The 16,688-nt window shown below is 46.8% G+C and overlaps 3 protein-coding genes across 5 annotated transcripts; 1 reads left to right on the top strand and 2 right to left on the bottom strand.

Moving 5' to 3' along the window:
* Nucleotides 1-1,054: 1,054 nt before the first annotated feature.
* LOC127767151 (thaumatin-like protein 1) lies at nucleotides 1,055-3,848 on the top strand. Its single transcript, XM_052292392.1, has 3 exons — nucleotides 1,055-1,554; nucleotides 1,663-2,353; nucleotides 3,157-3,848. The coding sequence occupies exons 1-3, from the start codon at nucleotides 1,497-1,499 to the stop codon at nucleotides 3,416-3,418; spliced, it is 1,011 nt and encodes a 336-aa protein (XP_052148352.1). The 5' UTR covers nucleotides 1,055-1,496; the 3' UTR covers nucleotides 3,419-3,848.
* A 1,210-nt stretch (nucleotides 3,849-5,058) lies between these two features.
* LOC127766836 (calmodulin-lysine N-methyltransferase) lies at nucleotides 5,059-11,945 on the bottom strand. Of its 3 annotated transcripts, none has more exons than XM_052291997.1 (9): nucleotides 11,755-11,945; nucleotides 10,741-10,963; nucleotides 10,430-10,509; nucleotides 9,769-9,829; nucleotides 8,935-9,050; nucleotides 8,638-8,770; nucleotides 6,022-8,186; nucleotides 5,703-5,869; nucleotides 5,059-5,509 (listed from the first exon to the last, which is right to left on the bottom strand). In XM_052291997.1, the coding sequence occupies exons 1-7, from the start codon at nucleotides 11,894-11,896 to the stop codon at nucleotides 7,895-7,897; spliced, it is 1,047 nt and encodes a 348-aa protein (XP_052147957.1). In that variant the 5' UTR covers nucleotides 11,897-11,945; the 3' UTR covers nucleotides 5,059-5,509; nucleotides 5,703-5,869; nucleotides 6,022-7,894. The 3 variants fall into 3 exon arrangements, with proteins under 3 accessions (XP_052147957.1, XP_052147955.1, XP_052147956.1); XM_052291996.1 differs by having other exon boundaries at nucleotides 5,060-5,509; nucleotides 5,703-5,814; XM_052291995.1 differs by having other exon boundaries at nucleotides 5,703-8,186.
* Nucleotides 11,946-12,055: 110 nt separating this feature from the next.
* Nucleotides 12,056-15,356, bottom strand: LOC127766835 (endo-1,4-beta-xylanase 5-like). Its single transcript, XM_052291994.1, has 7 exons — nucleotides 15,159-15,356; nucleotides 15,008-15,039; nucleotides 14,022-14,178; nucleotides 13,739-13,911; nucleotides 13,506-13,607; nucleotides 13,280-13,426; nucleotides 12,056-13,206 (listed from the first exon to the last, which is right to left on the bottom strand). Exons 1-7 carry the CDS (start codon nucleotides 15,247-15,249, stop codon nucleotides 12,232-12,234), a joined length of 1,677 nt encoding a protein of 558 aa, XP_052147954.1. The 5' UTR covers nucleotides 15,250-15,356; the 3' UTR covers nucleotides 12,056-12,231.
* Between the last annotated feature and the right edge of the window lie 1,332 nt (nucleotides 15,357-16,688).

Raw genomic sequence — 16,688 nt, 5'->3', positions numbered from 1 at the left:
TGTTTATGTTTCAAGGGAAGTTCTGAACTCAGGGCAGCTTCTCAAGTAGCATTGCTGTTCATTCTCCATCTACACGGCTCCACCAGAGTACCAGACCATAGCCACAATTTGCAGGAAAAAGAATTGCAATTTTCAGTTGAAAATTGTGCTTCTCTGATTCTTAAGCTTTGCACAAGTTTCTTGGTTCCAACATAACGTAACGGCTCAACAAGGTTGATCCACCGACGCCCTTTGCAAAGATTGACAGAAGGCTGGATCCTGTGAATACTTTCCAAGATGCATGTATGTTTGGTAGGCTTCATACAAATAATAGAAATCAAATATAACACCTGCAAGAGTTTACTGAAAATCCAAGATTTTGTTTTATATAATTTACTGAAAATCCAAGATACCGAAAGTAATTATTGAGTAGTGTTAGCTAAGCTGAATTCACTGCAGGAGTTGATGGTGTCTTCAATTTTAAGCCAAAACAGTCACCTTCTTTCTTCTTTCAATTTGATAGAAACACTTTGGACTACTGCACCTTTCACTTCAAAATGTGGTATCTCTGTACTATTAACAGTGAGCAATTCTTTTTTTTTTCAGTTTTTTTCTTTTTGCTGCTTAATTACTTCAGCCTTTACACATCAGCATATCATAATCAAATCATTTTAGCAAGCAGTACACATGTTTGATGGCTCATTGACGGCACCTGCCATCTCGGTTCTTCAGTTACTATTCCTACCTGAAAACTTCACTGCTCACTCCAGAATTCAGATATCAGACGAACCAACTACCATATTATCGACTGCACATGCAGTACCGATCAAAGTGAGTCCGAAGATTTGCTCGGATGCGTTTACCCAAAAAGATTTTGGAGGACCAACCCCAAAACATGCGCCATTTCCTTATGTTATCCTCTAACCCCCCACAAACTGTTGGTTCAGCCATAGCTATCATTCTTCCACTAAATCTCATCACACACTCCACACCTTTCTGCGAAAAGATCACAGACATCACCCATCAGCGAACCTTATTGTTCCCCCATCCATCCTGGGCATTGCATAGAGCAATTATCCCTAGACCTGCCAGTGCAAATTGCAGAGAGAAAAAGGCATCAAAAATCCAATCAAGCCACCCAATTCCATGCTTTTCACTTTACTGTGATTACTGAGCCAAAAGCTTCTTAGTAAGCCGACTCTCTTATGCTATAAGTAGAGCCATGGAGAGAGAGCTCAGATTCCCCCCTTCTCTTCAGTCTCTTCCTCCTAATCTTGATACTAGTTGATGGGTGGTTGACGTTTCATCGAGCTATCCTAGCTCAAGGCTTCTCTATCCCTTTCTACTCTCCCACTCCTCTCTAACCACTGTACTATATACTAGCACTGAAGCTGGACACTGATACAAAATTCCGTACTAATATTGACAACTGACTACCTATACTGGTGTGGCACCATTATATACCTCTTCTCCCGCCTGCCATTACTAACCACCAGCCGGAGCTACATTGCTTCGAGATGATGGGAATTCAGAGAATTTGCATCGTTCTTGGGATGCTTTTTATACTTGTGAGAGGTAAACCGATCACCATGGAGTGATGATGCTGTTTCGGTGAATTGAAGGAAGTTGCATGAGTTCTTGTAATGGTGAGCTGAATTGACGTTGTTTTTGATGATGATGCAGAGGGTGGAGCTGTGACATTCACGTTCGTGAACCGGTGCACGGGGACGGTGTGGCCGGGCATCCTGTCGAACGCCGGGAGCGCGAGGATGGACCCGACGGGGTTCGAGCTGCCGCCCGGCGCGGCGCGCGCGGTGCCGGCGCCGACCGGCTGGTCCGGCCGCCTGTGGGCGCGCACGGGCTGCACGCAGGACGGCACGGGGAAGGTCGTGTGCGCGACGGGCGACTGCGGCTCGGGCACGCTGGAGTGCGCCGGCCGCGGCGCGGCGCCCCCGGCCACGCTGGCGGAGTTCACGCTCGACGGCGGCGGCCGCAACGACTTCTACGACGTCAGCCTCGTGGACGGGTACAACCTGCCGTTGCTGGTGGAGCCCTCGGGCGCCCTCGGCGCGACGGCGACGACGTGCGCGGCCGCCGGGTGCGCGGCCGACCTGAACGCGCGGTGCCCGGCCGAGCTCCGCGCCGTGGGCGGCGCGGCGTGCCGGAGCGCGTGCGACGCGTTCGGCAAGCCCGAGTTCTGCTGCAGCGGCGCGTACGCCAACCCGAACACCTGCCGCCCCACCGCCTACTCCCAGGTCTTCAAGTCGGCGTGCCCGCGCTCCTACAGCTACGCCTACGACGACCCGACGAGCACCTTCACCTGCGCCGGCGGCCGCGACTACACCATCACCTTCTGCCCCGTCGCCACCCCAAGGTCCGTACTAATTTCACTTCATACGTCAACCCCAACCTAACCACTATTAGTACTAATTACTCCAGCTTGCTTCAATTAACGCTTGCTTTCGCGTCACGTTATTAGCTCGGTTAAGTCATAAAGCGTTTGTGATTTGCATGCACCACGGCACAAGTAGGTGAGTGAGCATGCGTCGGCTCGGGGACACGATAATTAATCGGAGATACTTAGCACGGAGTGGTTCTGCTACCAGTAGCATTTTGGGTTGGCTGGTGCATTAGTGACCGAGCAATGAGTACGCCATATCACCTTATCTCATATCAAAATGTATGCAAGGAAAATGTGTGCGAGTGCGGTGTCCCGAAATGTCACGCTTCTAAAAATGAAAAAAGAAAGATTATATGGGGACAGTGATAGTGAGATGTTTGGAAGATAATATACAATGTGATGATTAGCCTGGAGTTAGTATATGGAAGGCGCATGATTCAGCTTGCACTTTCAGTGGGTGCTTAACTTGTTAAGTGAGGTTTGACCGTCCCGTGTAGTTTTCTTTTACTGCTGTCGGTTTGCATATCAACGTCATGGCAGGGTCGGTCACTGAGTCTAATATTTTTGCCAAGTAGGAAAAGGAAAAGTGAATGGACTTAACACACGACACACGAATACGGAGGTCATGGATGAGACAGTAATCTTTAAGCAGAACGGATAAAAAGATCAAGGCAAAGATAGTGTTTCGCTTTTCAGTGATAGTATACGACTACTTGATGTTCTTTTCACTGTCTTTTACCACACGCGAACTCATTTTTTTCTCCTGTGGCAAACAGCCTGAAATCTGCGGGAGGAACGACGACACCGACGACGACGGTGCCGGGCGTGACCACGGACGCCCCACCGGACATGGCAAGGCCGATAGGCAGCCAAGGCGGCGGCGGCGGCGGGGGCGCCGGCCAAGGCGTGATGCTGGGCGACAACTCCTGGCTCGCCAGCCTCGCCATGGGCGACGCGTCGTCCTCGCGGAGAGCCTCGCGGCTGGCCCTCCTGGCCGCGCCCCTCGCGCTGCTCACGCTCCACCTGCCGCGGCTATAGCGGCTGATCACGTACGCGAAAACCACCCGAAATTTTTTTGGTCAAAAGGGCAGGGGGATGCGGGGGACGTCGCACGATTGCACGGGCCACCACCAGTCCACCAACACATCATTACCACCAAGAGCGCGCGAACGCCGAAACGGTGTGCGCTTCGGTCGCTTCTGCTGCTGCTGCCGCGGCGCCGGCGGCAGCGGGTGGCCGTGCGCTCGAGTGGTGTGTTTGCCGGTGTCGTGCACAGTGTGGGGCCAGCGAGCTCGGTGTGTGGGGGCGATCGGGTGATTCGGTTTGGCCAAGATCGGCGTAGCGCCATTGTAAAATCCATCAGATTTTTTTTTTGGGTTCTTCTTTCTTTTGGTTTGCGCATTTGTGTCTCGCAGAAAAGAAATGTACAAGATTAATCCCACAGATTAAGAAGCAAAATGATTATGAACGCACTCGGCCGTCCTGTTTCCCGGGCTCTAATCGTAGTGGCGAACCAACTAACATGATCACGGTTGGTTGACATCGTTGTTAACGCACTGGACAGATACCTGCCACGTTATTACAGCTCTAACCCACTTGTACTATCAATATGGCTGCATACCCCTACAGTTTTCGTAGACGTGGCCGTCCCATTATTGCTGCCACTCTACTACAGAAGACTCGACCTATGGCTACACTACAAGTACTAGGACACGTATGCTCAATGTTTTCTTTTTCTTCTCATTTTTTGCCGCTGATGATTGATTGCTAGCAAGGTAGCTTCATGCATAGTGATTCCATACCCCAATCAAAGTACCAAACCTCTGAAAGAAACTAATGGCATGATAATGGCCTAGGTGTCTGCATGGGCTAAAATACTATACTACTCCAAATGTATACTAAAGTCTACAACATATAGCGTACACTATTTGTCAGCTGACGGCGCAAGATTTGGTGATTTGCACATGGGATATGTGGTGCAAGGGCGAGCGTGGTGGGGTGGAGATGGGCTCGCTCGATCGGCGGCGATAGGCGATGGCCGTCCGCTCATTTGGTCCACTGCTTTCGAGTGAAGCGAAAGGAAGCATCAGTGCCTAGCTACGAACTGCGTGCGTAATGGACTGTGTGTGTGGTTGATATGGTATTATGGTCTACACATCGGATAAGCCGTGCGTCTGATGACCCGTTCTTCGTCAGATTGATGCAGATCGATTGGGTGTTCAGGCTCGTGATTAAACATGCCCCGAGTAGTTATGTACTACTTCTGTCAATGCATAGCTTTAGGTACATTTCTAATCATGCTGTATACGAATCCGATTTGACTGCTCTTGTGTCTACCGTATACTACTAACTGCCTGCCGGCCTAGACAACTAGTTGGTTGCATGAAAGCTCTTACCTAATACTCCTATATCCAGGAGTCACTTCACCAAACTCTCACAGAGAAACTTCGCTTTCAGCTTGCTGAGATCCACATGCACCAGAAAGAGGGGAAACAATCACGCGTGCGCTTAGCTTAGTGCTCAGCGATCAACAGCCTTTTTCCACGCCAAATTGACCGGTTTCTGAATCTCTGCAGTGAAATTGATTGCCCGTAAAACCGCCTGGAACTTGACCTCACCGGATGCAAGGTCACATGTAACTTTCACGCACCGGGTCGAGTCGAGATGAGATGAGATGACGTGATGCCCATCACATGAGAGCGGTCCAGTGACCGCGACAAGGATCGGCCACCGACCCGGGTCGTTTTCTTTCTCACTGCATGCCGACTCTGATACGTGACTCGATTTTTCTCTGTCAGAATACGGGCAAAGTTCAGTACGTAGTAGCTCACAATTGCAGCTGTGAGTCTGTGACTTAATTAACAAGTAGAGAAGATACAGCAGGGCACTCCAACAAAAGCGACTTATTTTCTGTTACATTTAAGTGTTCTCCTGAGCTAGACAATCATTCAGAGAAGAGAACTGTAGATGGATGATTCAGCAAACGGTGTGGTGCAGCGACACTGTTACCTTTCTCCTTTGTCTAAACAGTCTACTACGTTTGCAAGTAATCGATCTTTAGAAGGAGAGGTTGCTGTTGCGCCCTCGTGAAGGGTTCACCTTTTGGTTGACTCCCCAGTTGCTTATGAACTGAAAGTAGTAGCGATTTAGCTGTGATTTCCATTTGTTAAACGAAATGGAGGAATCTTGAGTCAAAAGCTGAGTTCATTGACAACCTTCTGATGAAAAAGATCGTAAAAAGGGGATCTTTTTCAGAACAAAAAGGGAATTTGCAAAGAGGAAAGTAGGATGAAACTGGTGCCGACTACAGTTATATGAGTACCTTCGATTTGGTCGATCGTTATGGAATGGAATATGCCCTCCTCTGCATTGCTGTCTCACATGCTTTGCAATAGAACATTGCTTAGCTCTCAATAATTAAGCGATGCAGGTAACTGGGAATACGAGCAGGTGCAGGGTCATTTTCATAGCAAAGGACGTAGAATTGAGCTGCTTCAGAATAATCCCAACATGACATGCAAAATCACAAGTACACTGAACTAAATTCACAGGGATAGCAGTACCATATAAAAACAATCACTTTGTTATCTTGCAGCATTAACAGTAGAGCCTCAAGTAATCAAGTTCCATTCAGTACCAACCTAAGGGAGAAAGGCCCAAGTTGCATGACAGTATCAACAAATCTGTATAAGAAAAAGAAGTTAAATCCCATCCTTCCGACAAACCATATAAGCTAACACATGGGATCAAAGACAGATGCATTTAGAAAGCTTGTTTTTTTGAAAGTGAACGCCTTTCTTCTCATATATTGGTGTCGATGTGCAATGGTTGGAAAAGAAGCTGCCTTATACGGAGTAGCGCTTTGTGTCTTTGTTCATGGAAGGCACACGTTCATCAAACAATCATTTTTTTCCGTAAAAAATCTATTGATCCTTAGGGTATGTACAAAATTGGTAGATGGCGACTGACAACAACACTAGACCTAATAAGGTGGTTTATAACGGTACGGAATCAGAGTAAGTCCACACAAGCATCAATGGTGGACCTTCTGAAATCGCTTAAATCAAAATAGCAAAATTACGCCTTGACGACCAAATCATGCGGTATTATGCATTTATGCTAGTATCAAACCTCATAGCTGACGTTGATGAGCACTGTCGTGAAGTCATCAGTACCATACAAGCACTCTGGCCATCAAAGCTCAAAGCCGAACCATTGGGGTAATAAGATGGCTTAAAAACAAGGGAGAAATGAAAATTGTGTATGGGCTAAAGGATTTATGGGCTATGTACTTAAATACTAGTAATATCTATTTCAGAAACATCAGCAGCAAGCAGGAAACTAGTTATCCATGAACACCTTGCTGCCTTGCTGGCATTTCTGAATGTTTGCTTTCATCCCGTCAGTAATCAATACAACGTTGTACCAGCAGACATTGCATGAAGCAATTGCATTTGAAAATTGTGATGACGCCAGACATGCAAACGTAGCGACATGATCCGATAAAACCAACACGGAGGTGTTGATGTAGCAAGTCAGCAACCACCCAATAACTTGTGGCGTCACTAACCAAGAGTGTGTGCAAAGTCAAAGAAAGCAGCAAAAAATAGCATTTGTGCTGAAGTACCAAACACAATCAAATTTGAAATCTCTATGATCTATCCCACTGCCGACTAAAGCATGCAACGCCCGCAGCAGTTGTTGCAATGCTGGATTTGAGTACGGTGCACCGCACCCACCTAAACAAAAGCAGCTAAATGTGCACAGTCTGATAATCAGAAAAACCAGGGATTGCACTGCTGAAAGCGAGTATCTAAGGGGGGCTTCTGATTCAAAAGTTCAGCTACACAGTAAGCATGGTGACGAAATGACAACTTGAAATGTTACATTGCTTAAAAAAGGAAACATACAAAATTTTAAGCTACTAGATAATATCCACTCATCGGTGGAACAGAAAGTAAGCAAATATGTACATGCACATAAGTTGTATGCTTCATGGATATTGTAGCAAAATGAAGAGTGCTGAGAAAAGGGACCAACAATGGTAGTTATTGTTGCACTGCCAAAAAATATACTGTACATAATTTCATCCATCATCGAAAAATTATTTCATCCATTGAATATTCAAGATTTGGAAGAGTTATGCAAGGTATGCTTTAAGCTCTTCAGGATGAATTAGATATATCCTAGTGTATCAACTTTGCTGATATAGATAGGAATTTCAAGGCAAGCTGCATGATTACCTTAAGAAATCATGCATTGTTATATGCACAGGTGTTGTTTGTGCACAAAACATTAGTAATGTTATGAAGGACTGTAAGGTGGGTAAAGGAAAACTTGCAAGTCAGTCACCTCTCTTTTGAAACACTCAGGGGGGAAAAAGACAATGATATCAAGAAAAATATAAGCCAATATCCCAATTCTATTGTAATGTATAAATTACAACATAGACTAGCTAAAGCTTTTACATCACAAATGAACCCATCATAGATCAAATGAAATGTCTGGAGGTAACTATTTGCTGTGACTATTAATTCTAACCAATAGAGGGTAGCAGTGCTCTTCATTGTAGTTGGGCCAGGATCTGTTATCACCCGATACATATTTTTTGTGCATATTCCATACAGTGGGATCATACTTCTCTATCAACTCACAAGTCAAACCATTCTTTTTAATTACTTCTATGAATTTGCTGAGTGAATCACCTCTCTTTGGGCTCAGAAAAATGGCCTGTGAGGTTTCTGAAGGCTTCAACAAAGATTTGACTACCCGTACAAGGCTCTGATGGAATTGCTTGAAAAATGTGCTGCAGTACAAGTGAATATGTATATAAAATTCCTGATAAAACCGACTAGAGCCTTGTATTTTATATTACATTATCGAGAAATTTTGATGGTGGTTGGCTTGACTCATAGTCTAGCCTGATTTCTAAGTATTTACTGGAACTCAGTTCCAAATTATCATCTTCGTCAGAGGGAGCAAAACAAGTTTTCTTCATTTCTCTGCTTTGAGTGGATGCCTATCAAACTCTATGCAATCAACAAACAGTTGCAAGATATAGCTTCTAAAAGCATTTTCCACACAGAGATGCTAATGAGGAACCCTGATGTTACTAAAATCTAGTATTGATTGGTTAGATGCATCTTGTAATGTCATGCTCAAAGCCTTAACACTAGAGGGTATCAACAATACATGAACAAACTGTGTATGGGCGATAGTAAGAAACTAAGAATAGCAAATTAAGAAGTACAACATACCAGTCACTTGCAACAATTATATCGAAGGAACTATTCATTTCTGAAGCCTGCTCAACATCCCAGTGAAGTACCATAGAATTAACTTTCGTTTGACCAAAAGTTTCTGTATTGATGGATATATTCTGCTCAATATCTGAGGGTTAATGGATTACAAAGACCATAGAAGCATGATGTTTGGACCAATCTAATCTGATTTTCCATTACGTCCTAGTGTTTCAAAAAAATAGCAAAACAACACTTGTACCTCATATTAGTCAATACTGCACAGAAGCCTATGTGTAATGAAACTAAGGATACATCCAACTACTTGTGGATTTCCATCAGAAATAACGACCTCGTCAGCATCTGTGCTGGCTGCAATAGCAAGTCCAGCTAACCCATAACCGGATCCAAGCTCAAGCACCTTCTTGGACCTGGAATAAATCTAAATAGTCAGTTATCTGAGATATATAGTACATAAATTGAATTTAGGCAAAGCAGCAATAGGTTGTTATTGTCGCTTATGAAAAGAGGTTGTTATACATAACTAGAGTTTCATATGATATAATAAAGAAACAACTGACAACTCTTCACATTAGTCATGAGAGCAAAAGGTATAACAAGGTACCATATAATGTACCCGTGTACTGCATGTAGTTCACAAACCATGAGCTAATGCACCTCGCCGATGCCATGTCATGTTGAATTACTCATCTTAATCTCATCAATGACAAAATGTCACCAATGAAAAATAGCACAGGAAGAAAACTAGAGGAGACTGTACTTAAGGCTTGCTTACATATACTGCTCAAAGCCTCATCCCATTACCTATATGGCATTGCTACAATTTGTACCACAAACCTGCGGTATTTTGCACATCAATGATGCACCCTATGATCCTGTTCAACCAAGCCATGACTCCAGGACAGTACCGTTTGAGCTCAAGTTCCAAAGGAGAATACGAATGGCAGATCAGCAAATTGCTTTTCCTAAATCCAGTATTAGTTGAATATGTGATTCACTTAGGAACTTGAATCCACTATGCAAATTCAGATATCAACCATAAAAGAAAGTTATATATATGTATATAGAACAATTAATATTGGTGCAATAATGTTACATGAGTAATACACCTCACAACCAAGTACCAACCTGAACATATCCGAATGGTTGATACAGTAGTACGCAAGGACCTCTTCCGACGGCCAGCAACCTTCAGGGAAAAAAAAACAACCGTCAAAGTAAGCATGTCTTGAGTTCTTGAGTTCTCTGGACATGAGATGAAGAATATCACATATAGCACGCAATGCAAGAAAAATAAAGAAGTTGAGAATTCAGACCAGTGTCTTATCAACTCTGTAAGGCATTGCTACATATAGCATTCCTCTTTTTTTTTCTCAAGCACCACAGCATTCCTCCTAGTAAAGCTCTACCATCAACCGGAGTCAAAGTCAAGTGATCACTGACAAGACAGCATGGTGTGCAGCTTCTGATGTCACAGTAAGTTACCTACCAAGCCGGCTAGGTAGTTTACTACTGATAAACAACCTATAGACCTTGAGAACAGTAGTGCTAAAATATAGGTGACTTTAGTATTAGATAGGTTTGAAAGCCTATTAGTATTAGGTATATGAGAGCACCACTTCTAGACATAACAGACAAAATTATGTGCATAGAAGGCTAACAAGGACAGGAAAGAAAATAGTTCTACAAAGTAAACAAGAAACTGAACGTGCATATTCTGCATACATTTAAAGTCCTTTTCCACACCAAATAACCCAAAAAAACAAAATCACTTGAATAGGAAACTTACATACAAGTCCAGTAGTGTCAATATTGTATCTGTTAGAAGCCACAATGTCATTTAGTTCAAGGGAATCCTCCCTTCTGTATCTGCAAACAAGAACTACAAACATAAACACAACTACTAGAAAAATGTGTGCCAACCAATCTAATTGGTGGAACACTTAATGATAACTGAAGTTGAATCCACATGAAAGGCTTAGTGAAGAGAAAAACAATTGGATGTTCCCAGTATCATCAGATAAAAGGAAGAAGGATCAATGAGGAAACAACTGCATTCAATATGACAGAAGACAGTGATGAAGATAGTAGACTACTTACACTAGATTAAGTTTAGGTGAACCTTCACAAGGAAGCTTATAACAGACATAAACATCATTTTGGCATTCCACAATATTATCATTTCTACTTGATGAATCCCCATGTGATTTAGTTGACTGTGAAATCGGCAGCATATGACACTCAATGAGGTCAAAGCCACGCGATGTCTTTCTGGAAATTTTGTTAGTATCATTTTTATCCTGCTGGTCGTTAGAAGTTTCCTCTGCAAAATTAATCAGGAAAAAACAAAATAAATATTATTAATAAAACAAAAAACTAATTTTGTTAACACTTGAAAACATTAGCTATTAAAACTGTATAAATGTGGGAGGTAAGCAAACTTAAAGTTGCGACAACCAAACATAATCAGTATTAACAAATAAAAGCAGTTGCATTAATGGATAGCAACCAGTGATCACCAGACTATGAAAGAAAGAGAACCAGTACTATTGTACCTTGTCCTATAGAAAGCTAACAGTGGACTGTAGATTCGCCTCCTTATGTTTCTCATAGTTTGGTGAGAAACATGGCTATAGTCCACAGATTTTATGCTCATACAGGATAAAAGTACAAAAATGACATATAGATGGCCACAACTTCTTCGCAGGGAGTTTTATGCTCATACAAGCACATCCAAGACGAAATCACGCTATTAGTCCACAGATTTTTTTTCTGAACATGCTATTGTCGAGTTGGTGAAATGCAAATCGGGAGAGCACAAATGCCAGAGCGGTACTTTCAATCACAGTCCCCAAACATTGATCAGGCAGTAAATCAAGAGTTCCAGCCTCCAGTTAAATGCTACTACTTGCGTGCCCTTGCTGCATATCAGGGCTCCTATAATTCGGGGAGTGGAGGCGAGCTGCCTTCCTCGCTGTCCCCTGTGAGGGAGTTCTCACGAGTTCTATGGATCGGACAGATCGAGCGGAATCGACCACTAAACGAAACGAAGCGGATACATCGTTGCTGCGGTGGCGAGAAAGGAAAGGAGAAGGGGAAGGAATCGGCGGGGACCTGGTGCGCGGGAGGTGGAGGCGGAGCGCGCGAGCAGGGCGCGGCGAAGGATGCGCCACCGCAGGCTGGCATTGGATGCGCCACTGGCTTCTGCGGCGGACGCCTGCGCCGGCGGCGGGGAGGGCGGCGAGGCGGAGTCCATCGGGAGCCCGAGATGTGTGATCTCTCGGGTGATTCCGTTTCGCTCGCGGCTCCGTCCAAGGAAAGCACCGATTCGATTGCACACGGGTCGTCGTTTTTGCTTGGTTCGTTCGAGTGTCCGGCCCGAGCCAGGTACATGTACATGGTTCAATCGAACCAATTTATGGTTAACTGACCCTGCAATTTGCCTCCGTAACCTCAGTTACAACCTACAAGTCGTGACAGTACACTGTCACCCATTACACATACGTGACGACATGTCAGTATGTCACGATGTCAGCAGAGCTAGAAGCCATATACACCGAGGAGGTGTACCGTGTACATACGTATATATGGTCATATCTGGATGTTGATGTGCCTGGTCTCGTCACCGGGAGACAGCGAGAAGGTGGCCTGCGACGTGCTGTTGGCGTAGGTGACGGAGACGATGTACTCCCCGAGGAATCCGCTGAAGCTGTAGGCGCCGTGCGCGTCGGTCGGGCCGGCGGCCTGCCCCGTCTGCCACTCCTGCAGGAGGCGGTCGACGACGTCGCCGACGGGGAGGTTGTTGAGGTTCCAGTCGGTGAGGCACATCTGGTAGCATCCGTTGGGGTGCAGCGCCGTCCACAGCATGACGCCGGTGACGGCCGGGTGGGAGTACGCCTCCCTCAGCACCTGCTCCAGGTAGACGGCCTGCGTCTGTGCGTCGTACCGGTTGCTGATGTCGATCTCGGTGAACCAGATGGGCAGGCCGAGCGTGGCGAGCTTGTCGAGCACGGCGCGCATGAGCGGGATGTTGGGCTTGAGGAAGTGTCCCTCCAGGCCGATGCCCTCCAGGACGGCGCCCCCCGCGCGGAGGTCCTTGAGCTTCGCCACGTACGTGTCCACGGTGGAGGACACGTCGTCGCAGGTCTCGATCACGTTGAACTCGTTCATGAAGAGCGTGGCGAGCGGGTCGGCGTCCTGCGCCACGCTGAAGAACTCCACCGACGCGTTGGCGCCCAGCCGCTGCTCGTAGAAGTTGTAGTGCAGCATCTCGTTGTTCACGTCCCAGTGCGCGAACTCGCCGCGGTAGCGGGTCATCAGGTTCTGGATCCGGCCGTTCACGGCGGCGCGGAGGTCGTCCGGTGACAGGCCCTTCACCCAGCTCGGCGTCGCGTCCTGGTTCTCCCAGAAGATGTTGTGCCCTCGCACCATCACACGGTGCGACCGCACGAACGCCAGCATCTGGTCCGGCACGTCGAACCGCAGCTGCCCCGACATGGGCTCCGTCGAGTACCACTTCAGCTCGTCCTCGAACACCGCCGCGTTGAACCGATCCACGAACCATTTCTGCCACCAGTCCATAGACCATTTGAGCCACGTTTTTCTACACTTCTTTGCACTGACGCGACGCTGCACGTACCTGATAGGCTTGGTTCCCCAAGATGGTGGAGGCGATGGCCGAGCCGAACGGGAAGTCCTTGGCGGTTTGTCTCACGGACACGGACGCGCCAACCACGCGGCCGCCTTGCTGATCGGCGACGTGGATGGTAGCCATCCGCTTCCTCCTCTGCTTGAACCAAAACAGATCAGGTTATCAGAGTCGCAATCTCGCATTATATATTGTCACGTCTAAACGAAAACGTTACCTTCCGGATCGTGTCTTTCTGGTGCATGGACCACTGATCCGGCGTGAACGGCTGCAGCGAACCGCTCGCGACCGTGATCTTCATAGGGGTCTTGTCAGCATTCTGAGGAGCAAGTCAACAATGGACATGATAAGAATACCATGCAAACAAACATTAGTACATAACATCATCGGATGCCATAGAGTGGTCGCATATGGTTGGGTTACAGGTGAATTATTATCACAGATGCTTACCTGAAAAAATATAACTGAGGTTTGTGTTGGCCAGTCGAGGACGAAGCCGCCCTTGAGGAAGGCCCAGCAGTCGTTCCTCGCGAGAACCGTGCCGATGCACCGCGCGCCGGCGTTGTCCGGCGCAAGCCTCGCCGTGATCAGAGCAGAGGACGCGCCTTCCAGCTTGACCCAGCCTACACGACGTGAAAAATGCACTGTTGGTTTGATGATCTGAAGCTGGAATGTACGTGTAACGTGATCTGACGACCACATGATCGAACAGGGTGTACGGCGAGAAACTCACTTGAGAAGGTGTACATGGTGGTCTTGTTGAGGTTGTAGACCACGAACGCCGGCGAGAAGACGCCGGTCTCCGTCGTGCGGTAGCCGGTCGGGTCGTTGCTGTTGCCGAACCTCAGAATCCCTCCGTTGTACAGCGCCGGCTCCGGCTGCCCTCTGCACTGAAAGTCGTATGTACATTTCAAAACAAAATCAATGCATTAGCACTTCCCGTTCTACTGCAAGCATTGCACGAAGTGAATAACTAGTTTGGTCCAGTTTACTGCAGAGCTGGTTAGCATAGTTGCACACATACTGAAACTTCTCCCAAAGTTCCTCCGGGTGATAATTAATTAATCATACCATAACGCCCATAACCCATAACGAGATAGCGACAGAATGACACGAGGCACACAAGAAAGTGCAGCTAAGCATACACTAATAATCAGTAAGCATCTCACTTGCCGTGTTAGTTGGTTGGCCTGAAAATGCATGTTAGGCCTGTGTAATTTGGCTCTGGCGCTTGACGCCTTGCGGAGCTTAATTGGACTGACATGATGAACTAGCTAATGATAACTGAGCATGATACATTCGGACATAACCAAGAACTCGGCGAACGCTAATACTAAAATACTTTGAAAAGCGCAGCACAACAGTTGTCATTTGTTCCGTGTGAGAATTTTAATTGGCATCAGGTAGGTACGGGTGGGCTTGTGGTCTCCCAGCGTACGCATGACAACAAACTGAAATAACTGAAGAAAAGGGTCATGTTCAGTGTGGGGAGGAAGCAGTGAGTGGTCCAGTGGCTTCAAGCTTCGTCATCTTCTCCGTTCTTCCTAGTCCCCGTGTCATTAGTTCCCAGAAGAGGAATGCCATTGATAAACAATGCAAGGATTACTATGGACAAACACTGGCCTTTACCCCCCGAACTATATGTCACTTGTCAGCAATCTCAACGACCACACTGATGCGAAAAAAAAATGCTCAAGGATGGTTCATTTTGAGACTTACATCGGTGTATGCAGTGTAATCGTACCAGCCATCTGCATGAAACCCAAAAGTTCAAACAGTATCACACACTCCGACCTTACCAGCTCTCATGCACGAGAGAGATAGAACAGGAAAGAGATAGAGATAGAGAACTGACGGTTGCGAGACTGACCAGGAGGCACAGCTGCAACGAGCTCACGGCCACACCGCAGCAGCATCCACAGCACGAGATATCTCACGGCATGTAGAGAAAACCTCCTCATCTTCCAGCTCCCAAGTGCGCTACGAAGGAAGCTTTCAGGCTTAGCAATGGCGAGCTGAACTGAAGGATGTACGTTCTGTGTCGTGATCACAGCGATGCAAGGAGATGTGTGCAGAGGTGTATGTGTATATATAGAAGAGGCCCCGGGTGGCCGGTGTTTCCACACTTGGCGCGATGCCATTGGCGTGGCGGGGGTTCACGGGCTGGCCTGCGCCATGGCATGGGCGCCCACCATGCGCGTGCACCTGGTCCTCGGCGCTGGCCGCCTCTTCAAGGAAGCGATTTGGTGCAGTGCCCTTGTGGTGCTCAAACACCGGGCCTAGCCAACACCTCCTGTTCGCGTGGTGGTTCACATGCGAAGCTATGCGAAACCGAGCGAGCGAGCGAGGCTGTTGCTTGCGGTAACCCCAGTAACAAGCTCAGGTCCTGTGAACAATTTCTCGCCCTGTTCTGTTGTCTCGTACCGCTCTCGTGCCATGGGAATTGTACTGGCTTTCACTGCAGGCCTCGAAGTTTCTCCTGTTGTTTTCTCCCGGCATTGATGAATTGCTGGGTCGGTGTGTGCCTTAAAGCAGAGGGCCATAGCTCACGGTCGATTTGAGAATGAGATGGGAACTCTGTCACTTTTGTACAGTGAAAATGGTAGTTCATCCCCTGTATCGCTCGGTCAGTTTACATCAAGCTATAGCAAGTTGCAGTGCCGCCGCCCAGCAAACGTGCGAGGCAATTGTAAGTACGATCTCAGACATGTTATTCTACGGAAGAGGCTCGTCATTGGACAACAAACGGAGTCTCTGCCTCTGGCTACGTGTGAAAGCGTGGCTTGTATACCACTCATGAATGATGAATGATACCAAATGCTATACGGTAGTATACAATATACATCCAGTTGCTAAAACTAAGCGGCCGCTTTATAAACTTGCAAGTTTGTTCTTATTCAGCTACAACCTACCACTGCCTTTCCTGTGTATCAACCTAACGCCGCCTTTTGTGTATCCATAAATTCTAGTTTTATCCAATCATCTTTTCCTATTACCTTCCTCTGCTTTGTTTACCGAAAGAAAGGTGCGGCAAAAAAATGAAGGAAATTAAACCCCCCCCCCCCCCCCCTCTTCCACAGGGAAATTGGTCCAAAAGCACCGCACGCCACAGTGGTTGGTAGTCTGAAATCTGATCGTAAACAATGCCTCCAGTTTGTCATTCTTTCTGCAGGTCGGAATTATTGTTTGCCTTTTCTGAAGTGGCTTCCAAAGCTGCTCGTGCTCGCTGGTCGGAAAGGAAACCAGGCCGGAGAGCTTGCGTGCACGCACGTCAGAGCATTCAGCCCCAAAATACACATGAACACTCGCGATGTCTCAGTGTCTTTTGCCCCATGGCCGTGTCCATGTACAAGCTACGGGAGTGGGGCGCTCGCATGCGCGCGAACCGAATCCCACACCC

This window comes from Oryza glaberrima, chromosome 3 (genome assembly GCF_000147395.1).
Source record: "Oryza glaberrima chromosome 3, OglaRS2, whole genome shotgun sequence".
Taxonomy (NCBI): domain Eukaryota; kingdom Viridiplantae; phylum Streptophyta; class Magnoliopsida; order Poales; family Poaceae; genus Oryza; species Oryza glaberrima.
Note: the sequence above shows the minus strand (reverse complement) of the source record. Positions and strands in the feature narration are given on the sequence as shown.

Coding starts and splice junctions, on each gene's coding strand:
- LOC127767151 (XM_052292392.1), top strand. CDS start 1,497: ATGATGGGAATTCAGAGAATTTGCATCGTTCTTGGGATGCTTTTTATA. Junction 1,555..1,662: donor GCTTTTTATACTTGTGAGAG/GTAAACCGATCA, acceptor ATGATGATGCAG/AGGGTGGAGCTGTGACATTC. Junction 2,354..3,156: donor TGCCCCGTCGCCACCCCAAG/GTCCGTACTAAT, acceptor TGTGGCAAACAG/CCTGAAATCTGCGGGAGGAA.
- LOC127766836 (XM_052291995.1), bottom strand. CDS start 11,896: ATGGACTCCGCCTCGCCGCCCTCCCCGCCGCCGGCGCAGGCGTCCGCC. Junction 10,964..11,754: donor CTCCACCTCCCGCGCACCAG/GTCCCCGCCGAT, acceptor TTAATTTTGCAG/AGGAAACTTCTAACGACCAG. Junction 8,187..8,637: donor ATAATTGTTGCAAGTGACTG/GTATGTTGTACT, acceptor CTTGTACTGCAG/CACATTTTTCAAGCAATTCC.
- LOC127766835 (XM_052291994.1), bottom strand. CDS start 15,249: ATGAGGAGGTTTTCTCTACATGCCGTGAGATATCTCGTGCTGTGGATG. Junction 13,912..14,021: donor CACCATGTACACCTTCTCAA/GTGAGTTTCTCG, acceptor CACGTCGTGTAG/GCTGGGTCAAGCTGGAAGGC. Junction 13,608..13,738: donor CCTCAGTTATATTTTTTCAG/GTAAGCATCTGT, acceptor CTTGCTCCTCAG/AATGCTGACAAGACCCCTAT.